This window comes from Euleptes europaea, chromosome 6 (assembly GCF_029931775.1).
Source record: "Euleptes europaea isolate rEulEur1 chromosome 6, rEulEur1.hap1, whole genome shotgun sequence".
NCBI classification, from domain to species: domain Eukaryota; kingdom Metazoa; phylum Chordata; class Lepidosauria; order Squamata; family Sphaerodactylidae; genus Euleptes; species Euleptes europaea.
In genome coordinates, this window is record NC_079317.1 from 59,256,036 (window position 1) to 59,282,982 (window position 26,947).

At 40.7% G+C, this 26,947-nt stretch overlaps 1 protein-coding gene across 23 annotated transcripts in view; it reads right to left on the bottom strand.

The window, feature by feature from the left end:
* Positions 1-26,708, bottom strand: part of MADD (MAP kinase activating death domain) — a 67,014-nt gene extending 40,306 nt beyond the window's left edge. For 8 of the 23 annotated variants that reach the window (XM_056851359.1, XM_056851353.1, XM_056851357.1 and 5 more), the window contains exons 1-19: positions 26,576-26,708; positions 25,203-25,817; positions 22,275-22,578; positions 21,827-21,958; positions 21,106-21,219; positions 19,855-19,935; positions 15,825-16,003; positions 15,346-15,581; positions 14,418-14,574; positions 13,805-13,908; positions 12,401-12,594; positions 11,154-11,428; positions 10,039-10,178; positions 7,705-7,806; positions 5,318-5,377; positions 4,769-4,871; positions 2,844-3,030; positions 2,453-2,603; positions 774-980 (exon numbers count right to left, since the gene is read on the bottom strand). In XM_056851359.1, coding sequence (XP_056707337.1) covers positions 774-980; positions 2,453-2,603; positions 2,844-3,030; positions 4,769-4,871; positions 5,318-5,377; positions 7,705-7,806; positions 10,039-10,178; positions 11,154-11,428; positions 12,401-12,594; positions 13,805-13,908; positions 14,418-14,574; positions 15,346-15,581; positions 15,825-16,003; positions 19,855-19,935; positions 21,106-21,219; positions 21,827-21,958; positions 22,275-22,578; positions 25,203-25,817; positions 26,576-26,637 — 3,403 coding nt within the window. In that variant the 5' untranslated portion in view covers positions 26,638-26,708. Of the gene's footprint in view, positions 1-773; positions 981-2,452; positions 2,604-2,843; positions 3,031-4,768; positions 4,872-5,317; positions 5,378-6,742; positions 6,782-7,704; positions 7,807-10,038; positions 10,179-11,153; positions 11,429-12,400; positions 12,595-13,804; positions 13,909-14,417; positions 14,575-15,345; positions 15,582-15,824; positions 16,004-17,415; positions 17,473-19,854; positions 19,936-21,105; positions 21,220-21,826; positions 21,959-22,274; positions 22,579-25,202; positions 25,818-26,575 lie in introns of all 23 variants that reach the window. The other 15 variants (XM_056851364.1, XM_056851358.1, XM_056851363.1 and 12 more) reach the window with 6 other exon arrangements.
* Positions 26,709-26,947: the final 239 nt, after the last annotated feature.

The window sequence follows — 26,947 nt, forward strand, 5'->3', positions numbered from 1 at the left end:
TAGACCCCATTCCAGTAAGTTTTATTGAGAAAAGAGAAACAGATTGTCTATCAGATGGGGATGTTCATCGGTCCAGGCCACTAAGATTTGAGGAGAGACATACAGAACCAAACTACTTATTATGCTGAAGATCCGTAACTGGATCTCCTGATGAGTTTTTTGGCCCTAAAACGCAGCTGCAAGGGGGGGGGGTTGGATTAAGACTGCTGCACAAAGTGAGGTGTGTGCCCCTGCCCCCTTTGTCCTGATCAAAACCAATCTACGGGGCTGCAATTCGGCCTGCAGGAAAAGATGACAGGCAAAGACCAACCCTACCTATACTGTAATTCTATATACACTTTGGTGTGAGTCCCAATGAACTCAGACCTGCGGAAGGGTCAGTCTGTAAGACAATTAGTTTTTTGTGTCCAAACACTCCTAAGAAACTATTCTTCAGTTACAGACTACCAATTTTGTTTGTGCTAATCCCTGTCCACTTTGACTATTACTAACAGCTAGGTTCCAGAATCTTATTGCCCTCTCTGTCAACTCTAACACACAATTCCCAAAAATATACGGAAGTGTCAGAAATAGGGGGGGGGGGAATGTTGGGAGAGTTAGGCTCAGTGAATATGTCTCCAAGATGCAAAAAGAGCATGTCTTTGCAGTCCAGGTGAAAGAGAAGCGTATTACAGCAGCAATGAAGGAAAATGTTTAAATGGGCAGGATGCAAGTAGATTCTAATGCCAGTGCACAATCATTTCCCTGCATTCCACATACACACCAATACACACCAATAGAAGCTACAAAATTTTCCTCCTTTAGACTCCTTGTGTCAAACTCCCTTGGCCCTTTCCCTGCAGGACTTGGTGCCCTTGGCATGAGCTGGGGTACTGGCAGCTGCACCTTGGATTTCGGCTCCACCCTCATGGCTAAAATAGGGTCCTTGCCAACCGGAGTGATTGCTCCATCTGTTGGGCTTCGTTTCCTTTTCTCTGGTTCTTTAAAAGAAAGGAGAAGATAAGTAGAGCTCCCCTCAAGAAGTCAGAAGGAAAAAATGGAAAGGAAAAGAAACTGAGGAGAAGGAGGAGGAGGACTGGATAGATGGTGTTAATTGTTAGTTTACATATAAGGAAACAGTACTCACATTTAGATATCATGCCAATAGGTCTCACCACCAGCTGGGAAGTAGTCCTTAATACAGAGGACCGGGTCCACAGAAAAACTACTGCTTGCTATTTATAAAAACCCTTTACCCACCCCCCTTCTCAAGGCATTGAAGGACCTAGAGGACCTGCCCTCATAATTTATCCAGCCTTCATCAAAGCTCTGGGCAAATGGAGAAAGAACACTCTATTCGTTTATGAATTCTAGGAGACCCAATTAAACTGATGGGTGGCAGGTTTGGGAACAGACGGAAAGAACTATGCAACCCAACACATAGTTAACTTTCACTGCCACAGAACAAGCTGAGATGACTACTTTTAAAAGTTAGATGAATTTATGGAAGAATTTGTATGCTATTTCTAGCAGCGATTAGAACTGTCTTTCTCCAAAACAAGGATTAACTTTTTAAATAGGAGTTTACCAACATGAAGCCAGAATTATTTTTTTAAAATTATGCCAATTTAGCTCATTTGGAAAAAAATATACACTCTCTCATGTTTTAGAACATTGTTCAAAGCAATGAACTATTAGAGTTTGCCCACAAACTAACAACAAATGAAGGCTGGGCTTCTATGCCAATGAAAAACAACATATACGGCCTTCTAGTGCTTTCATCCTCTCCTAGGTCATATCTCCAATGCCTGTCGGTTTGTGAAACCATTCCTTAATTCCTTTATTGTATATGAGTTGCAAACTTTCCTCTGCCTGGTATGAAGCAAAGCATTCAAGTGTTGCAGGTGATTAAAATTTCAAAACTGACTACACTTCCACATTCTCAAGAACCTTATTACTCAGGTTAAATTATTCAATTCTATAAGCTATTATACAATTTAACCTGCTTTGATATGTTACCAAAGATGCTAATTTATATAAAGCTTGTGAGAAAGTTCAGCACTAATTTAAATGTTTAACTCAAATTATATAGCTTGGGGGGGGGACTTAAGACACACTGGTAACTTTCTTCTGATCCAAATCTAAAAATCTTTGTAAACTTGGTCAGAAAAGCTTTAGAACACTGGAAAGTATCCAGCCATCTGTGGACAGAAGTTTACCCATGTTTTCCCCTCCCAATCCTCTGAAATGTTATCCCTGCAGGATCCATTTGGAGGAACCTTCATGCAGGTTGATAGACTGGGCTGAGGAAGGGACAGGATTATGAAACTGATCTCTTTGCATTTGTGGAAGAAGAAAGAAGGATTTCACCCCATTGGATGCGCCAGACAACAAAGCTAGAACAAAAGCAGGCCTTTCCACAGAATTTATGTTCCTTTTTTAACGTGGTTCATTAATGGTTGAATTCTCTTACCTTTGTTATAGTAGTGAGTATAAGCTATCTCCAATAGGCCAAAGACACTGGCCATGCCCCCAAGTCCAGCATTTGCATACGACTGCTCAAGGCTTGACACCGTACATTTCAGCAAGTCCAACATCCCTTTATAAACCTTGCGGTTGATTTCCTACAATGAAAACCCTCACAGTGGTGAGGATGCTTCATTAATTATAAGCTTGTTTCAGTTAATTAACTGTCCCTTTTAAAAGCCACCATTCCCTTGCATTCTAATCAATTTTCTGTAACTGGAAGCTGCATTTTCTGTAACTGCTAAAGAATGAATTCAAGATATTTTCAGAATTCCTTCAGTTAATCAACTCTGTAGAAATGCATTAGCCTGAGTAACACTGATGAACAGAGAACTGACCACATCCTGGACCACATCCTGTCGGGCATCCTCCTCTGACTGGATGGTACGATTGAGCTTGCTTAATACGAAGACACGGAGTTGCTCACTCTCCAGCAGACGTCGGACTCTCTTCATGTTTAGCCAACCAACTCCCTGCCCATCTAGGACATTGTGCACCACCTCTTTTAAGAATTGCTGGTTCTCACTACAAGGTGGAGATAAACAGAGTACAGGATGGAAAAGTAAGATTCCTGAATACTGAATCTGTAGACATGGGGCTAGGTCCTACTAACTTTTCCACTGGTGCAATAAGGGGCAACTCTCCCAATTTCCCTCTGCACTGCAGCCCTGCCTCATGTGGCTTTTTGTACCCATATGTCCTAATACCTCCGTCTCTCCAAATACACCCCTCAGAGAGCTCTGCGCTCATAGATAACAACTTGTTAGTAGTCCCTGGCTCAAGAAATACCCGGCTGTCCTCAACCAGGGCCAGAGCCTTGTCAAATGAGACTCAGGCTCTGTGGGATCTCCCTCAGTTCCGCAGGGCCTGTAAGACAGAGATATTCTGCCAGGCCTAAAGTTGAGGGCAGCAATGGTTTCACAACTGGCCTCCCTGTATCACTTGTATCAATTGAAACTTTGTATAATCTGTATGATTGTTCCATCTTTGAATCCATGTTGTCCACCTCGCCCTTCCCTCCTAATTGGATATCTTTACGTTGAATTTTTGCCTATGGATTAGTGTAATGAGCAGTTTCTCAGATTTTACCAAATTTTTATAGAGCTGTTATTATGATTATGATGTGTTTTAAATGGACTGATTGAAGCGTATTTATTGTTATTGTGCAGGATATGAGCAGCCTTGAGCCCTACCTGAGTTGAGGAGGGGCGGGATATAAAAGAAAGAAAACAAATAAATAATATCTCCAGCATAGCCTTTTGGGGGTTTAAAAGGGACCTTCTTGTGCCAATGGAAAAAGCTAGTAAGATACAACCCAACTCTATTTGAGATGCTCTCACAGATGTCTCCCTCTTAATTACCAAGTAAAAGATCTTTAAAAAGGTAAAGGTCCCCTGCGCAAGCACCGGGTCATTCCTGACCCATGGGGTGACGTCACATCCTGATGTTTACTAGGCAGACTGTGTTTATGGGGTGGTTTGCCAGTGCCTTCTCCAGTCATCTTCCCTTTACCCCCAGCAAGCTGGGTACTAAGATCAAAAGATCTTAGAACATCACAAATATATCTGCATTTAGGCTATGGTAGCCTTGATACCACACTGCAATACTGTACCTGATCATAATTAACAACTTGACTCGAATGAAGTAATGGATGATACTAGCTTAGAAGAGACTGCAAGTATTTTAAAGGATACACCAATTCAAAATAATCTCAAAAACTGGTCTGACTCCAATTAAATTTTAACACTGATGAGAACCACATATATAAATGGAGGACACAAACAGACATCACTGAGAAAGTTTTGTGGATCACAATTTTGATAATACTTTTGATAACAGTTTTGGAGAGGGGAGGAGAAAATCCAGATCACAGCCACAGCATTGTGGGGGTGGCTGATTTTAACCCTCTCCTTTTTCCCATTCTCATTCAGCAAAACTAACTGTTTCCCCCAAGGGGCAGACAGCAGGGGTTTGTAGGAATGCAACTGAAGTCAGGAAAACAGCACTAGGGTTTAAACATTCACAGCTCCTCACTCCATTGCTATTAAGCCGGAGTGTGTGTGTGGTGTGGGGGGGAGATCACAGAAGATCCATTAACAGACTGCCCAATGTCTGGTTTAGTTCAGCACTTAAGACGCAGGTATGTGTACTATTCTGGGGATATGAACACAGTTCTCATTGCCTTCTACAGGAACTAAGCAAAGGTTTTAAAGAACAGTCGAGCACATATCTTCTGCAAAGTAGTCATTTTGCACACTTTTACCTGGAATTACTAGTCCGTCCCTGAGGGGAAGGAGATTCCCTCTTCACTGTGGGACTGTGCTTTATAACAGAAGATTTCTGGTCCACAAGGGCTCTTCTGTTTCCTGCATGTGAGAGGAGACAGGATGACAGTACAGTCATTGAAATGGATATCTAAGTCCATGGATGGCACCAATGAGACCCACAAGAATTAACTAACACTCTAATTAAAGGACATACGAAGAAACTTGAAAAAGCAGCCGCATATTTTGTATTATTGCATCATACATCGGCAGAAAACAGTAATGGGAATGAGGTAGACACAAAAGAGAAGATGGTAACAAGAGCAGAAGGTGAAAGGCAGGAAGTTTTGCTGCTCTGCATGCATTTCTGCCACAAGAACCATCTTCTGATTAGACACTCTATGGAAAAGCGTAATGCAGTATGGGAGAATGAACAATAGAAACTATGTGATACTGGTTACCAGTGAGAAGTTGCCCAAAAGGACAGGCACAAGGATGCTTGTTGGGAGCTGCTATGTCATGCACATCTCATGATGCAAGGAACCCACCTTCATTGCTTACTGGCCCAGCTTCAGTAATAATCTCCATTATAGTATTAAGCCCAAATACTGGGACACAAAATAAATAATTAGTAGTGTATTGCAAAATCACCACCATTTCTAAATATCCAGAAACGAATTTGTTGCTTACTTCCTCCCCCCATCCCTCTCTCTCAAAAAGAAGTCCTGAATTAAGCTAAGGAATGCATTTATTAGGCTGGTCCAGATAGAAGCTTCCTCTTGGAATAAACCAGAAGCGGGAAGGGGCAAGGTAACTGAAGAAAGAGATTCCAACTGGCATTGGAGAGGGGAGAAAAGATGTTTCAGGTCTGGTTTTAGTTTGACCCACCTTGTAACACAGTTTGCATTACTAGTGATTAGCAGAAGAGTGACCACTGCCCCTGTGTGGCTTGTCCTGTGTAGCCATGTGTGCTGAATCAGCATTTCTAAGATTCAGTAAGTCCAGAAATATACTTTGAAACAAATGGCTGATCTTTGTGGCTTCCGTCTACAGAATCCTAAGTATTATAACTCTAAAGGAATCACAGACATTTATCAGTTTTCTCCCCACAGAACTATCACTTTTAGGGATCCTTGAGAGAAGACATGTCAATTAAAACTAGCATAAGACTGATTCACATTTGCAGCAGACATATCCCTAATTGAAGAAAGAAGGTTATTTGAAGGCCCAGAAGCTCCTCTGAATCCCATTCAAAACAAACGCCTTGGGAATTACTACAGTATCTTTTCTTGCATCAGCAAAGGGAAGAAAAAATTCTCTCCCGTCAGAAAATGAAGGAAGGTTAAAAAAAAAAAAAAAAGATGAAACCATAAGGAAGAACTGGAAAACGTCATGAAATGATGGCATAATGGAGTTAATGTGGAACAATACTCTACCAGCTTTGTATCTCAAAGACAACATGAAAATCAATAATTTAGCACACACAAGAGTCTACCACCAGATCATCTCCCAAAATGATGCACGAGTTAAGCCATATGTGAAAGACACAGAAGAACTGACAAAGAGAAGGAAACATTGTGCATTAAACTTTAGAAACTCTCAGAGGACGCATGGAACAGAAGTTTCCAAGAAATGAAAAACTGCAGAGAATGAGACACAAAACACGAAATAAATGGCAAAATCCATCACTGTTTTCTTCCAATGTGTGTTATCAACAGCAGGTTTTAACTAGCAAAAGATCTCTGCACAAATAAATATGGGAATATGAACAAATGGAAATATCCCCAGAGAGAGACCATGCAGAGTCTTCAAACAACTAATCACATACCTCCTCAGTTTTAGTTTTACACAAACACACACATACACCCAGGAAAAAATTATTCTACCCAAAGCAAAGTCCAAGGCAGCAACACAAAACCAACTTTTGGCCTTTTAGTAATAAAGGTCAAAGGTTAGCAAGACATCATACCAACCTTCATCCACATCCCTTCCCACTTCCAGATTAAAGTAATCTTTACGATGAAAATGGAGAGGGGGAAGAAATAAATAAAATCAACTCAATAAAAGAAAAAATAGTATATTCTAATTATATAAGAACTGAAAAAGCAAAACAAAACATTTTTCTGGTTGATCAACTGAAAAGTTTCAATGCAAAAACAATGATAAACTGCAGTTCCTTCTTCTTTTCACTAAAACTAGGCTCAATACCGGCAGCCTCCATTCAGAATTCTGCAAGGGTGACAGAAGCATTCTAATGTAAGCTAACTCCTATGGCTCTGAAGGGAAAGACTATAGCTACTTCTTAAGTGATTTTTTTCCAGCTAGCAAATCTACACTGTGGGTGGGGAAAGTTTAAATGTCCTGGCTTCGTGTAGAATTAGCCCTTTCCCATAACAGTGCTCCACATGGCAAGCATTAACATTTTAGAGCCCCTACTAGCAGGATCTTCACATTTGCAGACAGCACCTGCACACCTGGACCAGCCACTGACAATTCTGCAGTTCTGGCACACAAACTAGTGTAAGGCACACAGTAAGGAGATTTTAAACACTATGGCAGCCATGTTGTCTGCTGCAAAGAGAAGAGCCTTTTCAGCAGCCTTTTCACAAAGGCAATAAAGCCTGTGTCAGTCCAAAAGACTAAGAATTCACAACCATTTTGGACTTGGAGAATATGTTCCCACTGAAGTGCATTTCTTACAGCCTGTGTATTAAAGTAAAGGGAAGCAAAAACAATGTGTCGTTCCCCCCGCCTCCACACATCATTAATAGCAACTTGAAAAATTCTGCTAAAGAAATTCCACGCATTACCCACAAGGAATATGTTTCTAAATTACCCTGTTTCCCAAAGTGCCTTGGGGCAGGGGATGTTTCTTTGACTGCTTGGCAGTCAAAGAGATTCTGAAGGCAGTTAACAGGCAAGGAAAAATGGTTACCTTTCAGGCTAGGAAATGGAGTGTTTTTGTCTCTCCCAGCTTTGGTTGGAAGTGCTAAATTGGACAGGCTAAAGCTTGTGCTGTGGTTCTTGTATAGGCTACCTATAACAGAAAGAAAATATATCAAGTGACCTAATTACCCCCTTACCTCATTCTGAAATTCACTTTGTTGTTTACACCTGAACAACTTTCTGTCCTCAGTAGTCAGACTAGCTTTCTGCCAGAGATTGAATGGATCTTTGCTTCCTCTTTCTTTTTGCCATTAAGTTGTAGCCGACTTATGGCAACCCCATAGGGTTTTCATGGCAAGAGACGTTCAGAGGTGGTTTGCCATTGCCTGCCTCTGTGTAGCAACTCTGGTAATTCCTTGGTGGTCTCCCATCCAAATACGGACCAGGGCCAACCCTGTTCAGCTTCTGAGATCAGGCTAGCCTAGGCTATTCAGATCAGGGTGCGTCCTCACTAGTGCATCAAAATTCTCAGAGACACTTTAGACATGACAGTGGTTGAGTATGAGAAACTAGGTTAAAAAAAACAGGATATGCAACTGACCTGTGCTGCCTATGCTTCTCTGTCTCATTTGAAAACCAGTATTGCGCATTTCCCCAGTGAGGAGTTAGGGAAGCTTCCACTACAGAAATGACTTGTGCATTTGTTCTCCTGCTGGGAAGATTCCACAAGATAACTTTCAAATGAGACTGAGAATTGCAGAGAACAGGAAACACAAACTTTCTAATGCCCAGAACACTGTCATATCCAAAATGGATTTTAATAGAGAAGGAAAGGAACTGCTTGTGTGACCTGTGGCCACACAAACGAATATGCCACATTTGTAGGTGGTGTAGATATTCACATAAAAACATATTGTGAAACTTGTTTTTTCCCCAAAGGCCTTCTTAAATGTTCTCATATTAGACCTAACAGGGCTTGTTTATTATTTAAATAAAGGACAAAAATTAGTCACAGCATTTCCAAAATGCCTTCTACTTACGGTGTCAACATGAGAAGGCAAAATATTATCTTGTGCAGATATGTGATCTTCCTAATCCTTTGGTTGGAGAAATGTAATTTGTACTGATAGCTGAAATTTATTCATAGCTAAGATTTCCATCCATTGGACCCACAAAATGACTATAATAAATTTCATTAAAAGTACAGAATTCAACAAACTATACAAATATGTTATGAAACATGCCCAAAAAGATATACATAAGAGCAGGCAGCAAATAGTTTATTCCCTGGAATAGCATCTTATTCGGTTTTCGAAAAACAGAAGGCAGCTAGTCACAGAGGCCTCAGAGGGATTTCACAACCAGAACGTCATCACCAAAAAAAGCCCTGCTAACCTCAGTTTAGGAGGGCCCCACCAGAAGATCTTAATGCCAAATCAGCTTTATAAAGGATGTGGTGCTTTCTAAGGTATCCTGATCCCAATCTACATAGAACTTCAAAAGACTTTATACCAAGACATACAGTTGCATCTTATGTGCAGTTTATTATACTAGCTAGACACAAATCATGAGTCTTAAAAAAAAATGTCAATGCCAGGTGTCACAGAGTATGCAGCATACAATTAGCACTGAATAAGGACAGGTCAAAACCAACTCCAAAACAACTCTGCCTAGCTTTTCCTGGGCCCTGGGTGGCAACAAACACTATGCCCTTGCACCGCTCCCCTGCTCTTTGAATTGCCAGGTTTACAGATCCCATTTCAAGATCCATAGCCCTATGTTAATATTTACTAAGCCCAGCACTTCCCTGCTAGGTCAAGTCTCTATCTGCTTCCCTCTCCCTGCCCTGCTACTGTAAAAGCTGAAGTTAAGGGTGATAGGACAAACTAAGCAACAGTCTGATTAGCATCTCTCAAAGAGTCCCCTTGGAGTCAAGTGTTTCATTCTCCTTACACAGGTTATTTGAAAGACAAATCCTATGAGAAAAGGATGAAGGAGCTGGGTCCCAAAAAGGGGCAGGATTGCACTCTTCAAATACCTGACAGGCTGTCACATAGAAAAGGGCAAAGACTTCTTTGCAGCTCCAGCAGACAAGGCTCAATTTCCAGGATAGTAGATTTCAGCTGAGCTTGAGGAGAAATTTCCAAATGGTAAAAGTAGCTTGACAATGAAACCAAGCACCTAGCGTAGTGCTGGGCTCTCTTCTTACTGGAGATGTTCAAGTAGGGACTAGACAGCCTAGCTTTGGACTTCCTGCATTGACCAGGACTGGGTGACCTAAAAAGCCTCTTCCAACGCTACGATTCTATGTTTTCTTTCATGTTTCTCTCTTCCCACTTCCCCCACATGCTGCTGTTAATGTAAACAAAACAATGATACATACTAGCAAAAGACATAATGCCCCCAAAACCTTCACTGCTATTGTTGGAGACTGTAGAATTTGGAGAACTGGCATGAGAATCCGTTTCTGCATCAGAGTCACTGCCCAGCTTTAAGCTGTTGGGACGAAGAAGCGTCTGAGGCCTTAAAAAAGAGACATAGATTACAATACTGACAGCCCCTTGTATCCTGCATCGTAACTGGAATACTTTCATATCAATAACATAAATTTTCAATATCCACCATCACTGTGCTTCATACTAACAGAAATTTATTCTAAATTAGATTCTCTATGAGACCCAAGAGACAAAAATCTCAGCCCTAATCTTCTGCAGATTTTTGAGAGAGTTTTCAAGATAACAATTATGGTTCTCTTCCCCCACTAACTTCAATTAGATCTCTTTCACCCAAACGCTCACCATCACACACCATGCGTCTTGTTCCCCCACACTGCAATGCTATGCTACTGTAGAATGTTATCAATACTGAACATGTTGTCAATATGTTGTTGTCATATTGGCAGGTTCAATCTGATGGCTTTTCTCACCTGCACATTGGCTGGCTGGAAGGGAATGTGACAATAAGCTGGGAAAGAACCTCCTGCTGACCCACCCACATGATCCCTTCCTTCATGCATACACTGAAGCAGCATGGGATTGCTTCCAGGCCACTAAAGCTATTATTAACAGGGGCTAAAGGTTACCTCCTATGGAGGCTTAAATGCTTATAAAACATATCCCTCCAGGTACAATATTATGCCACCTTTCAGTCCAGGGTCCCCAAGGCAGCAAACAATCTAAACATTAAAGCAAATTTTAAAATGCATATATCTCAAACAATACAAACAATTCAGCAAAACACTAACACATAGCTACATACATATAAACAAGGAGGGTTCAATGAGGGGGACTGAAACAAAGCAGAAAAGTGTTCACCCACTGGTGAAGGACAGTGATAGAGGGAAGGTAGAGGGTTCCCCAGAGACCCATCACAGGGAACCATCATTAGTTGACCATGAGGAATTTCCGAGGAAACGGATGGTGAACTCACTTGTCCAAAAATTAGTAAAGTGAACTCCACAACAGCCCACACAGAAAGGCGGAGATGAGGATCTCTTACCGACTGCCATTGAGGTTCTGGTTGAACCTTGGCGTGTAACTTTCTTCTTGTTCATCATCTTCCTCCTCTGTTGGGAACCCGTACTGAGGTTCAAAGTATGGGTTATCATACTCTCGCTTTTTCACCACTCCATCCACAGTACTCAAACTGATTGTAGGGCTCTCAGTGTCACGACGATCCACGCTGATCTTGGGAAAGTTTGGTTGCAAGCTGGAAATGTGATTTGAAAAGCCAGGTACCATCTTCTCCTCCATATCTACCGATTCAGCTGATTCCTGTAAAACAAGTAATTAATTCGTTTACAAACAAATACTTTTGTAACAGCTGGTGAAGGGCTCAAAGGGGCCCTAATATTTCAACATCATTTGTTCTGATTACTTACAACACTACCTCAGCTAAGCAGAGCTCAGATGTCTGTAGTTAGACTTTCAAAATCATTTTCCAAATTTTTGTCCATGCACCTAGGATTTTACAGGTTAATTTATTCCTCTTATTAGTCCAGTCCAAAATCAACTTGGTTAGTATTACAGATCATCCTTTTTAATTGTTAATAAGGAATAGTAACATTTCTTATAGCCCCCTGTGTCCTTCACTGCCTAAGAAGCTCATTGTCACATCATCAGTGAACCAAAACAGAAAGGGAAGAAAAAACTTCAACCCACATCATCAGTGAACCAAAACAGAAAGGGAAGAAAAAACTTCAACCCAGAAAAACCTGCTAACCAAGAAGCCTAATAAATAATGGGTTAAAAATGCTAAATTAACAAAGCTGAGGTCAGAAATGTTGTATTTTGTGTTTTGAATAATTTTACTTTAGGGTGTGTATTTTAATAATTTGTACCACTGGGGAAGGCCTTGTGGCCAAAATGCATTTAGTTTTAATGGATATATTATTTGTAAGCATTAAAGCTTTGTTAGTTTACCATATGTAACCTAGTATTTATTTTGTAATTAGGCCATATGATCAGTGAACAACATGCCAGTCTTTTTCTAGTCCAAAGGTTCAAGGATTGGGCAGCTTATAAACCTTTACACTTTTGTCTGATCATAGGATGAGGAGGTGGTAGTTTTTCATGCTCATCTGAACAAACAATTTTACGAACAGACCTGACCTGTAATGAATGCCAAACTAGTTGGCAATCCTATTCTCATCTCCTACCCAAGGGTCCACCATCTCAAACTTATAGCTCCTCTAGGACTTAACTCCTGGTGTTTGAGCGGCCTTGTACAATAGCTTCATTACACACATGATTCACCCCATGGATGACGGTGCTGGGGCTACTGCTGGCTGTAGTGCTTGAACTTGAACGGGGCTGGTTGTTGTCTTGAGAATTCTCACTGTCTGGGGCTTGTTCATCCATATCACCAGAATACTCTTGGAAGTCATCAAATTCCACTTCACTTGCATCACCCAAAGCTGCATGAGTTAGTGGATCCACATCTGTAAATACAACACGGTATTAGAGGATACATTGCTTCACTTCACAAGGCCCATGCTGATTTATGATGTGTAAAGTCACCAGATTTGTATCTCATCGAACAAAGCTGTTTAATTGGAAACAATCAAGAGGGGATGGTGATGACAAACACTACCATTACAATTCATGACAAACCTTGAGAAAGCCAAAGACGAAGCACCAGATTCTCTCTAACCAGATTCTAATCAGAACCAGATTCTCCCTCACAGATGTGAAGATGTAAAAATGCCAAACATAGCATTTGGGATGAGGGAGTGGGGTGGGGGAGATTGACATATGTGCAATGCTTTTTTGGGGGGTGGAAAGTGCCATCAAGTCACAGCTCTTATGGCGACCCTGTAGGGTTTTCAAGACAAAAGACGTTCGGAGGTCGTTTGCCATTGCCTGCCTCCACGTGGGCTGAGCAAGTTCTGAGAGAACTTTGGCTGGCCCAAGGTCACCCAGCAGGCTTTATATGGAGGAGTGGGGAATTGAACCCAGTTCTCCAGATTAGAGTCTGCCGCTCTTAACCACTACATCATGCTGGCTCTCAAAATGCTTTTTAAAATCAAGCCTAAAATAGTTTTACTGCTTTAACTGAATCAAGTTTATTATTTATAACTTATTAAATAAAACTGCACTATTTGGCATATTCATGAAATGTAAATGAATAAACAAGTCAGTCGTCTACAAGCAAAACTACAAATATACCCAATAATAAAGAGAGAGAAGCAAATTGTATCTGCTACCTTAGCGTATGTATCTTAGCTTTTGCCTTCTGAGAAAAAGTATGAAAATACTTGCTTTTTTTTACTCCAAAATTTGTGTATCATCTGTCTTTTGACAGAAAAAGTCTCATATATTCCTAATGCAGCTAGCGGCATATTTAGGGAATAAGTTAAACTTTGTAACAACTTCTTTTCTATTTTTTTACTGACCCTTCATATCTATAAGTAGTGTTGGTTGCTACTGAAGCAGGAAAGAAAGTTTACATTTCACTGATACCTGACTGGATAGAGCAGTAAATATTTTTGCTGGATGGTATGAGCTATTACAACTAGAGCAAAATGCATGTTTATCTAAGGATAACATCTCATTCCTGTTCAATTTTAGTAGCTTAAAGACAGTCACATAAACAATCTCAATTAAATCAAAATGAAGTATACATGTAGGCCTAATGAAATTGTTACTCACTTGGAGTATCACCATTTATGTCACATTTCATCATTTCACTAACAAAGTCACCAAGGGATGAGTATGAAGAGCTGGAATCATCGTAGTCCACACTGTCGCTGCCACTATTACGAAGAGGAGAGTATGAGGCAAGAATTAGAAGCAGTGAGAAAACAATATGATAACTATACCGGATGAAACAACATGGACAGTAAGTCAGCAACCACAGAGAAGCACTCTAGCTGAGGGCCAATTCACAAATTACAAAGTCCTTGTGTCCACCACAGGGTTGCCACAAGGACTTTTGATTAGATGTGTTCTGAGGCTTCCCCGAATTGGGAACTTACTTCCAAGATACATATGGACCCAATTACAATTAGGACGATGGTGTTTAGGAAGAAGCAGCTTAAGCATCCCCTCTGCACCATTTTCCCAACCTGAAATGGCTTTGCGGAGCTGCTATTTGCCCTGTTGGGGCTATCAGTGGCTGTTACTCTAGCACAAGCATTCTGACAAAATGAAGTTGAAGAAAGTGGAAACCAAAGAATTCACTAAGAAGCAGGATATAGTAGCAGAAAAGATCCAACAGATTTACATTAAGGACCAGCTACATAACACTATCCTCCACACTAACCTATCATCCGTAGGATCTGAATCTGTTTCCCTCTCTATCGGGACACTCAGTGCTTCAGCTAACTGAGAATTGCTATCATAGACACGGTAATGGATTGGCTGTAGTTGATGGGCATACCACTTTGGTTTATCACCAATCAGAGCAGGGTCAAACATATCTGTAAAAAAAAATAAGAAAGTTAAAAGAAACTTATTTGCTTTACACATGAACAACACGAAGCTGCCTTGTACTGAATCAGATCATCGCTCCATCAAAGTCAGTATTATCTACTCAGATTGGCAGCAGCTGTCCAGCGTCTAAGGTAGAGGTCTTTTGCATCACCTACTGCCTGATCCTTTTAACCAGAGATGCTGGGAATTGAATCTAGGATCTTCTATATATCAAGCAGAAGCTCTACCTCTGAGCTACAGCCCCTTTGACGCCTTGATCAAAATAAGACCACAGTTTCACTGAAAAGGCAGATAAAACTTTAAGAAAACCATTCAGAATCCACTGAGAAGATGATTTAGGGCAAGGGTCCCCAACCTATTTGAGCCTGTGGGCACATTTTGAATTTTGACACAGCGTGCTAGGTGTAGTCACAAAATACTGCTGCAGTTTACCTTCAGTCACACAGCAATATTCTTAAAAATCTGCACAGCCAATCAAATCTCCAGTGGCCAATCAGAAGCCCTACTGAGCTGGCCCCCCACATTTCTGAAAACACTTGGCCGACACCAAGAAAGGTGAGAGCCACAGCACCCACAGGTTCCATGTTGGGGACTCTTGTGCTAGGGGCTTTCTAAATATTTTTTATTGGAAAAGATAGTCCTCCACAGAACAGACAGATTTAGGAAGTGACTGGGCAGTTACTTTCCTGGCATTGTTTCTGTATTAGAAAAGAAAAACTCTAGTCAAATGGAATATAAGATACAAGATTGGGACTTACTGTTGTGGATTCTTTGGAAAGCATAATTAGTTGGGTTGAGTGACCATTCTCCAAAGTATTCCACTGCCTGCGTCTTAGACAATTTATCTGCAAAGGGTGTCTGCTTTGGTCGTGAAGCCAAGAAGGAATTAGCCTGAAAGGCAACCACTGGCCGGGGGAAGAGGCGAAGCGTGCGGGTATGCATCTGGAATCCTTGTAAAGCATTTGGAGAATTGAAGAATCTCACCATGGCAACCCTAAAAAAAGAAAATGTAACATTTCAGGCACCAATGAAGGATAGAACATTTATGTACAATAAAGAACACCCTCCCAGGAACTCAAACCAGTATATATGGTTCTGTCTTCTACCCCATTTTCTCTCACAAAAATCATGCATTTTTAACAAAGTTATGCTATTTTAAATTGAAAATAATATTTATCATCTATCACAAGACAGAATTGATTTAGAGGGCTGGCCAAAGGATATCGCTCAGACTTACCTAGTGGCCACATCCACTGAATCTACATCATTGCCATAAATCAGGGGGTTGAACTCTGTAGAAGGTGTGGATTGCAAGTCATTCTGAGGTCTTCCCATAAGCAGTGGGATCTCCTGGCTTTCATGAAACTTCTCTAGGTTAAGAATGGGCTGGGTATTCAAACTCATGCTGGCCAAAGCCTGAAGAGCAACAGGTCACATGCATAATAAACAAGAATGCCAATGACACACTGCCCCACCTCATGAGCCACCATAAGCCAAGTTCCAGATTCTAGTTCCCTGGAATCGACTGACATCTCTTTCAGCTCTTACATGCAAACAAGAATCAACTTAGTATGCTCTGGGCCCTTGGTGTGATAAACTATTCCACCATTTTCACAGGTGGGTTAACTGGTCAAGGAAAAGGTGCAGATCGCTGAAAATCTATTTTTCAAAAAAGAAATACACAACCCAGGAGATATTCACAAGAGCATTTAATACAGATCAGAAACACCTTGACATTCTTTGACCACCACTTAGTATATTTAGTATATTTTTATTCCGCTTTTCTCCCTGACAGGGATCCACTGGGGCTCATAAAAAATATTATTTTAAACAAATTTACATAAACACAGTGTAAAAAAAAAGACAAAAACTAGAGAAAACATCCTGGGTTGGTGTCCACCAGATTAATTGATCTGGATAATACTACAGACTGTGATCCATGGGCTAAGAGCCAAGAACTCTTAGGCTCTTGACCTTCAGCTGCGTATGTGGGGACAGCCATATAGAGACCCTGGAATATATTTTGCTGCACTGTTTTCATTGGGATGGTCTGAGGCAAAAATATTTAAGGCAACTCCTATTTTATAAATTTTATCTCTCCCTGCAAAGTTTAATTCCCTGGTGGTTATTTGGTACCAATAAAAGAATCACATTATTAGTGGCTAAATTTCTGCAGATGGTAATTAAATGTAAAAAGGGTTAATTTGGGGGATTATATTAGTGTGATGCTGCTTGTGGCCTTCTGGCTATTTGAGCAATATCATTTCAGTAAGTACCCTGAGAACTACTTTTCTAACAGGAGGATCCTAAACAGAGTCACACTATTCTAAGCACACTGACTTCAGTGGGCTTAGAAAGGTGCAACTGTTTATGCTTGCACTGCAAGCGAACCAACAGGTGCAGGTCAATGTGCTCAGCAGAGAAGTCCAGTTTCCTGGGGAAGAGCACCATTTGCAACAGTTATGCCTCCATCAACTCTATCACCTTCAGCATCTAATACAGCAGAGCTGGCACTTTCAGGAACGTAATATCTCACAGCCTGCAAATTTCTCCCCAATCATGCACTCAAAGGCCTAAAACTACAATTTCTACATGTTACATACAATCTCACTGGTCTAATCACATCTTACCCTACCTCTTCTGTGTACTTAAGAGTTGCAGCCCTCCCCGAAACCTTTTCCACAGGTCTCCCCTGTCAACAGTTTCTCCCACAACTGTCTTCCTCTAAACTTCCCTCTGATTATTTCCAAAAGCCAATAAATAAAAACAGATTTAAAAAATAATCCAATGGAAACTTGAGAGGGGGGGGGAAGTAAAATAAAATACACCTTTTTGTCAGGCGTGAGCAGCTGTTGCTGAGTGATTGCAGTCATGCTAACCAGACACTGGAGGCAAGATGGAAGATCACATGACAACATCAGTGGATAGAGCCAAGACGAACACATGACCACAGAGAGACAGATGGAGAAAAAACGATTACTACTAAATACCACAGATGAGAAAGAAAATAAAAGGGACCATAAATAGGCACAGTTCCTGAGGGAGGCCAGACTGCTTCACCCACACACATCTGTTCCCAGACACTTTTTAACTTCTAAAAAGTAGGCAAGTGTTAGCCAGTTGTAATGGGGGCAGGTATTTCCAATGACACATTAAAACCTCAAGTTGTGACTGCTCTGAATGCACAGTGAAGTGCCCATACATATTTTATGTAATTATTTATGCATCCATCCATAATACTCTTGCCAAGATTTTACTACCGCTACCACCACCATCACAACTTCTGCCATCTTCCCTGTTCCCTCCCTTCACACTCTAGAAAATAAGATTTCATGGTTTGCTCTACTGAATGGAAGAAATGTTGGCCAGTTCTATTTCTAGTCCCCAAATGTGTGGGAGTTTTGCTGAATAGCCTCTTAAACTGTGGAGAGAAAAGCAAACCAAGTCTGAAAGGGGAGCTGTAGATTCTACTGTAAAGTCAATGGCTGTTTATTGTAGATGTATATATGAGGGAATTAACAGAGAGTTAAATATACAGTTCTGCTTTTCTATGAAGACAGAAACAGCAGTTATTGAGTGGTTATTATAACACTTTACCTTTAAATACTGCATGCAGCATGCAAGCAGGAGGAGCAGGAGGAGAGAAGTAGAGAACAGAAATAGAGACATAAAACCTAATTTTGACAGGCTCAGCCAACTGGACTCAAAAATGATAAAACTTAATATGACCACATAGAGAGAAAGTGGACCTCGTAGGCAGCAATATGAATATGGAAGTGATGGTCAAAAAAAGGCAAACAAGTCAAGTGAAGATCCAAACACTCCATGAGGACTGTAAAGAGAAGGAACTTTGCATAGATTTTAGGAATAAGGGTTAATTCAGATGACAATTTTGATCTGATGGCAACACATTTTCTATGGTAACCAATACCGTCAACACTCTGACATGTTTCATATCAAGATTGTGGGTTATCGCATCTGAAACTATTTTAAAATATGGGTTGAGAAAGGAAGTAGTAAACTATAATCCAGCATAGTTTGAAGTGTGCACTGACAACAGGTTATTATGCAAAATAACGAAACAATACCCAAACAAACAAACCAGCAACTGACAGCAATTTCAGTACTTCACAACTACATCAAAATGGCCATATGAATGTCCCATATCAGACTCCAAACTGCAGTAAGAGGCTAAATGCAGTGCCTCCAAGTATAATTCAGAATGCCCTTGGATGTTTTATGTTTATCAAGGGTGTTCATAAATTTCCAGGGGACTTCCTTTCTACTCTAAATGTGTGGAAGGACAACACTGTAAATTACTCCAAAGTTATTAGCTCACAAAATTGTTTTAAGCTTGCCGGCCCTCACATAGCTATACTATTTGGCTGTGACCCACGAACTGCCTGAAAGTTAATTAGTTTAATTTACTTTATCATTATTTATTTAAAACTGCACTTTCACAAACCAAGCTGAAGGAAAATAAATGAACAGTAAAAAAAATTGGCATAGAAAACAGTAACATGACACTTTGGAAACAAGAAGAACTTCTAGCTTGTGTCGGTTAAGAGAAACATCTAAGGAATAAGGAGAGGACATTTCACATCTTCATCCTCTCAGTACTTTCATTGGTCACCAAATCTTATGTTTATTTGTCTCTTGTAAACCTAAAGGCATGTTATCTGGTTAAAAATGCATATGAATGTTTTAAATAAATAAAACCAACAGGAGGAGATGCAGTTAAAGAAGGAAACAGCAGTATGTACACATTACATAAAACAAAACTATTTCTAAACTTTTCCAAAATACCAGGAGTCCAGGGTCTGCAGCAAAACACCAGGGTTTTCTCTACATCTTCAACTATGGTTTGTTGTGCTTCATCAAAGACTCTTCCACAGCAGCACTTTTGGGAAATTACTGTTCGTGCAGGGCTAGAATCTATGGTAGGTTGGGGAATTAAGACAACCCCTTGGATGCCAGATATCCACGCATAACTCTTCTGTCTGAGCCTATACTATTATTTACAGTTACCTGCTGGACATAATAACAGAGTTCAAAATCATGTGGTAAGAGGAAGTTTTTATGCTGGATACAGTGGCAGAGGAGAATGACCTGCTATTGCCAATAGTCTGAAATAAGTTAACCATGCTTCTTACATTAGTGAGATGTTCTCTTCACAAATAATGATACAATCAGATCTGTGCCTTCCATTAACTAACAAATTAACTCTAAAACTCCTCCCTGTGACACCTACCGAAATACTCACTCACCTGTTTCAAGTGCTTTTTCAGTTCTGAAGCTTCTGGCTCAGGTAAAACAGGCAACAATTCAGCATTTGTAGGTGCAATCACCTGAAATTGAATTTTTAAAATCAAACTGCCTTGTTTCATGGAAACAAGTTAGAATCACAGGAGAAGGTATAGCAAGCAATTTCTCTGTCTAATTTCTTTTCTCATTGCTGGCAGATTATTAGACAGGCTCTAAACTGAATTTAGAAGCAGGTGATTTTTGGAGCAATCCTAAGCAGGTCTACTCAGACCCATTTAATCCAATAGGTCTTACTCTCAGGAAAGCATTCTTAGGAGTGCAGCTTTTGTTTTCTAATGCATCACCCATTTATTAAAATGTGACCTGATTAACTCATATTAGTTCTAATTATTTTTCGGAAAACATTACTCCATCAGAAAGGAGAGGGAGGGAGATGAAGGCTCCTTCTATTAGCCTGCTTATCTATCACTTGCCCCCTCCCCTCTAACTCCATCAGGGGCCAGTTTCTTTATAGGAGAAGAGGGAGAGAGAACAAGACCTCTTTCATTGACACGCAACCGAGGCAACAATTGTATTCTGCTTCTGTAACCTTTTTAATGTTAATAATGGGAATTTATTTTGTTACTGTTGTAAGCTATCTCACTTTTTTTAAAAATTCCGAGTACAGGACCATAAAGGAAAGAAAGAACATTCTTGCTAATAACCAATAATTTATCATATTTCATTTTGTCAAACATCAAGTCAGAAATGTTTACTACAGCAAAGGTTCTATAGGCAAGATTATACAGAACATATATTTTTGGAGTTCTATTTTATTATTGTTTCCATAGAATCTAAGAAACATTTTTATTATTTTCTTCTAGTTCTTCTCTCATTTTCATATTTGTACAGAATAAATGGTCACAGAAAAAGCATTCTCTATAAGACTAAAAACCCAAACATGCAGAGCCAGGGGGGCCCAAATCAGGGAGCCTGAGCGCACCTATCTGCATACAGTCAGGCTCCCTGATTTGGGCCCCCCTGGCTCTGCATGTTTGGGTTTTTAGTCTTATAGAGAAGCCAAAACCAGTACATATGCATCTCCATATACACAACCATTCGCTCAAGAATCCATCATGGGTGCTCAAAGTTTACAATTTATCAGTATGCTGGCTGCAGCCAGAATAATTAATTGAGAAAGGAAACACTCTCAGATACTTATAATTTTTTAAAGTTTACAGCTTAGTACTGTCTTCTGAATATGAGTAACCTACCTTATTGGTGTCCAGATCAACAAGCCATACATCATCAGGCATTTTAAAGTCTAGTTTGTAAAGAAAGAAGCTGGCCGGGACTCCAATTATATAAGGTGTTGGGGCCAGAAGTAGCTGTAGTGGGTAGAACGTATTATAGTCAGAATTTGAATCCTTATAATACTTTGCCCAAAAATATAATCACTGAAAACAGACCACTGAAGAGAGAACGATACTTGGAGCACAATCAGGATATCACTACAAATCATCATATTTGGAGCTCAGTGAATAATTTGGGAACAAAGATGCTGCAGCACTATCAAAGATAGGCAGGCAGTAACACTGATCTGCAGTTTGGATACGAAACCATTTTATACTCCAAAAGAGAATAAGATACTGATAAAATACATATTTTACAAAGAATTTATCATATTTTGAGATCAGTGGAAACAGATGACAAAATCTAAGAGCATTTTCATGAAGTGATAAAAAAGTTCTTATCAAAGGATACTGGTTGCTTTTAGTCAAAGGCTGCATTATAAACAGGAACCCATTTTAAAGCACTGGAGAATACTATTGTTCATGTCTAGTGTATAGAGAGCACCTCAGTACATATCAGGCACAGAGAACACATGTGTCTCTATTTTGATAATAAGGTAAAGAGGGAAGGAATGCAAATGTTTCCTTAAAGAGAAGGCTTAAGCAGAACCAAATTAATACTTTCTTTGAAGTACTGACATACCTGTTCTGCAGAAGCCATGCATGTGGGAAGAAGTGGAATCACGGGGAACATGTACTCCAGTGGGTAAATCATAGACACAAATGCCATCACAGACATGGAAAGTGCATTATAGTCCCGGGATTGCAGCACTACCTGCAACCAAGAAAACCGTATTAGTGTACTAGGAGCTTTTAACCACTATCATGCAGTACTATCACACTCTGACTTCACATGACCTGCATTCCAATGCTATTAGAACCTTCCCTAATACTGTTTCAGATAGATATACATTTTCACGTAGAAGCTTCAGGACCCTTATTACTTGTGAGTTGCAGCAGACATGCTTATTTGAGGCCTCTCACAGTCGTCTTTGTTAAGCTTCTAATGAAATGTTTTAAAATGGACAATGCCACTCCAAAAGTCTGTCGCTGAAATGTCTGTAGATTGACTGATTCAATTCCCTTCTCACCTTGTGTTCCAAAAGAATGCAGGATAGCACCTGCAAACAAGCATCCACACCTAACAGCTCCAAGGGCAGATGCAACGGGAAATCCACCAGGGAGAAGCGGGATGGGTCAGGGAGGGCAAAGGTTAAGGCAGGCTGCAATTCATGTGGTAAGACTTCCACATCCACACGCTTCTGGCCAGCAACAGGCACAGGAGACCGAAGCAGTCTGTAAATCCAGGCTTCGATTTCGCGCAAGTCATGTAGCAATGCGCTGGATTTCTCCTCCACTAGAAGGGAGCCTGTGAAAATCCGCCACATAGTATCCCTGTACAAAAGCAACAAGATTAATTCAATCTGCTGAGAATTCTCCATAAATAGTCAAGTTACTGGAGATTAGAATAGAGGGCATACACATGATGTCTGAAGGATTGCTCTGGTTTTACTAATCAGATTAGGAGAAGGGTGGGATTGAACACATGAAGCTGCCTTCTACTGAATCAGACCCTCAGTCCATCAAAGTCAGTATTGTCTACTCAGACCGGCAGCGGCTCTCCAGGATCTCAGGCAGAGGTCTTTCACATCACCTACTCGCCTAGTCCCTTTAAGTGGAGATGCCGGGGATTGAACCTTGGACCTTCTGCATGCCAAGCAGATGCTCTACCACTGAGCTACGGCCCTTCCCCAATAGCAGGGATTTAATATTATCTGCTACAGTAATGGAGCAAAATTCTCCTGCAGCAGAATTTACGATTCTTAAAATGCATGGATCATACTTAAGACATTGCCCATGAATAGAGAAAGCAAAATGTGGGGCAAGAAAAGAAAACAACAAGCATTTGGACAGTACATAGAAATACTGCTGGCCCTATAGATCAACAAACACAAAGTAAGACAACTTTGGTTTATTGCACGGAACCCTAAAAGCTGTGCTCTAGCTTTTAATTTTTCATAAGATATGGGTTAAAAAAAACAACTGTTTTTAATCACATGCTTTCTCTACTTTTCTCCTGGTAATGCCTTTTATAATACAGTGATTCCTAGAAGTTACTTGCAGAAGAAGTATTTTAAAAAATATTTATTCGAACAGAGCAATGAAAGAAACTGTATATGTTTGGATGACATTTGAGAAGCGGTGAAACCCCCCCCACACACACACACATATATACAAACACATGGTTTATACATTATTTTTGCCACGTATGAAGTGGTGAAGAACATCATTCATTCTGAAGTTAACAGCAAATCATGTGAATTATCATATGATGTTTAGTTTGATGTAACAGGGTGGACAGAGGGAATTTTTGTCTAGCGACTCGCATTAGAAAGACTTCTCCCCTCCACATGCTTCTGGACAGCAGCTTTTTCTGGCCATGGCAGTGTTTTGAAAATATCTTTGCTCTTTTATGTCACTAGTAGAAACCAAATTACCCAAACAAATCAGATGCTGAGCATTCAAGAGACAACACATCCTATGAGACTGCTAGGGTTGCGAACCTCCAGGTGGTAGCTGAAGATTTTCTGCTATTACAATTGATCTCCAGGTGACAGAGATCAGTTCACCAGGAGAAAATGACTGCTTTTGAAGGTGGACTCTATAGCATTATACCCCACTGAAGTCCCTCCCCAAATCCTGCCCTCCTCAGGCCCACCCCCAAAATCTCCAGGTATTTTCCAACTAAAACCCTTAAGACCGCATAGAACTAATAGATAATCCTCAAGGATATTTAAAGGGTAGTACTGTAACTATCAAACCATTGCTCTAGAGATGTGTTCACTGGCTAGCAACATTACTAGGGCACTTAACTCTGGTTTGTTTACAAGGTTTGTCTGGCATTATCAGGCTTTCTCCCTTCCTCCTTTACTGATAGAGCACAGACTGAAGATTTAATAGACTGAAGGAAACTGCAGCCATTTATGATGCCCATTTGGGAATGCTCTGGCCAACCGAGGTTTGTGGCTTGCTTATGAACTGGGATTCCAGTTTATAGGCAAGAAACAGACCACAAAATACTCACAGCTTGAACTGGAGTTCGCTCATGACATCTGAATACAGGCGTTAGTAATTTTGTGAGTAATTCTCAGTATTTTTCCTATGTACATCTCCAAAGTTTCCACTCAATCCTTCTGCTATTTTTGGCTCTGCCTTTGCTTGCCACTTCTATCATGTTGCCAATGTGTACAGAAAGAGAATATTAAAATGTATGGTTCTTAAGAAATTCTAGTTCAGAAGGCACTTTACAGAACACCATACTACTGAACAAAACAAGGATTTTCCAAAAAGGAACCACAGAAATACTCTCACGTGCAGTTCTACAATTGAATGCTAACTTCTCAATTCAAACTGCAATTCTTCTTTCACCATATGTCTGTGTTTAGAATGTGAGAACTAAGAGGCCACCAGAGCCTGCCAAGCTAGATCAAACTAATCCAAATAAGATGCAATGTTAACTTCAGAACTACAAAGTCACTAGTGCAAGGTCACCAAGTTACCTACAGACATTATTGGTTGAGATGCAAACTTAAGAACCACTAGCTACAGACCACTTTCAGGTATAAAGAAGGCCATTGGTGATCTTCTTCTCAGCTGAAAGACACAGAATCCCCACACTTGGCTAAAAAAAGCAGAACCACACTAGAGGCTTGTCTTGCATGGGTGCACACTTTGGCACACTACTAAAAGCACAGACACCTGCATTACTGGATACAGGGAGCATGGTGCAGGTGATTTTGCACCTGCAGTGACAACCCCATGCCCAAATTATGTGGCCACTTCTCAACCTACACTTTTCCATCATGTCTTACAAACAGGACAGGAAATCAAGGCGATTCTGTGCCTACCCTTCATTACAAGGAAACAGCCTCCTTTAAAAGGCAAACCTTATACCCCAGCGGGTGAAATGCCACTTCTAAATGTGGAATTTGAAGCAAGCTCTTCATCCCCTCAAGTACCTCTGAACTCCTCGAGGGATGCCCAGCTTCTTTCCCAAGAGTCTCTCACTGCAGCAGTCTACCAGCCTCTTCAAGGTATACAGACATTCACGGAAGGTAGAGAAAAAGGGATAATGACTAAGTATGCAAAGCGAGGTCAGGGTGCTGTTACGAGAGCGGTGAGTGCCTTTTGCTGGATGTTTACTCCGAGGCGATCGATTCACATCTGAGGTGGACTCTGTGCTCGGTGGCTGCAGAGAACCACCACTCTCTGAACTTTCATTAGCCATCTCTTCTTGGGCAGTGGAAGTATCTCCAGATTTGGGTGCCTTCTGCCCATCTCGGGTACGGTGTCCTCCACTGCTTTCCCCCTTCTCCTTGGGCACACGCTTCTGGAAGGAGCGGTAGAAGTTGACACATATCCCATAGCGAATGACACCTGAATCTTTGTCTGTGAGCATGAAAACAAATGAAGTATCATCTCGCAGGCTCATGCGCTTCTGCCGCACACTCAAACATCCCTCCGGCTGGCAAAAGAACACTACATCAGGAGGAAGAGGAAATTCAGGGTGATCTTCTAGAGGGTAACGGCGTAGTAGTTCAGGTGTCTGTGCCACACTATCGCTGCTTGGTTGTCTACAAGGAAAGTAAATGCAAAATTGCTTTATTACAGAAACACATTAGTTATATTTTGGAACAGCACAAAATCCACAGGAACCTTCGCTGTAACTGGACCATGAGGTAATACTCTTTCCAGTAGTAAGATAGTAAGGGAGATGAGGAATGAAATCCTGACTAGGAGCAAGCCGAAGCAATCTATGGACTTACAAAACTCAAACAATGGTCAATGCACCCAGTGATTTCATCCAGATTGAAAAAGAAATGAGTGAAGCAAGGTGATAACTTCTGGTAAAACCTACTGCATGGGAGAGACAAATAAAAGGGAGAAAGTTTTCATCAGGAAGCAGAGAAAGCAAGAGACTGCCTTCTTCACAGTAAGAGGGCTAACATTTGAGAGGCACTTAAGGGTGTGGTTCCCTAATGGATGCCCCCACTCACATGAGAAAAGGACCAACCATGCAATCCTAAAGAGAGTTACCCCAGATTAAAGATATTATCTCCACATTATATACTGGGCCAGGAGAGTGGGGGATTAGAGGAACTGAGATCCAAGACAGCATCACGTGCAAGACTACCCAATGAGTTTGTGGTTGGCCAAGATCTCATGTTTCAGCTGTCTCCAACTGATGCCTAGATATGGGCTCCTCTCCATTTTGTTTGCCATTTAGTGACCATTTCCATCTTCCAATCCATCTCATTGGCCACTCCCATCTAAAACACATCCTGAAACAGATTTATCTGAGGCAAATCAGATCTGGATTGTTGTAAATTACCTGGCCCCAATAATCACAAGATAATCCAGTAACCGAGGACAGCTCTTCTTTTTTTGCACCATTGTCTTCACTCCTTCTTTAAGTCATCTCAGTGAACTCCTTTTTCATTGGATCAACTAGCTTCTAGCGAGTGCTTCAGGGGAAAAGGATGCTCAAGGAAATTGTGACATCAATCTACAACCAAGAGAAATTTGTGTCAGATTTATACTCATATATAACACTTTAATCACAAGCAGCAGCGTGTCATAAAACAGCCTGATCACACAAAGTGTCCATACTTTTCATGCCTAGACTGAAATATGATTGTAACAGGTAAGTGCACTGGAGAGGAATAAATCTAAGGCAAAGGTTGATTTACACAAGGTATAATCA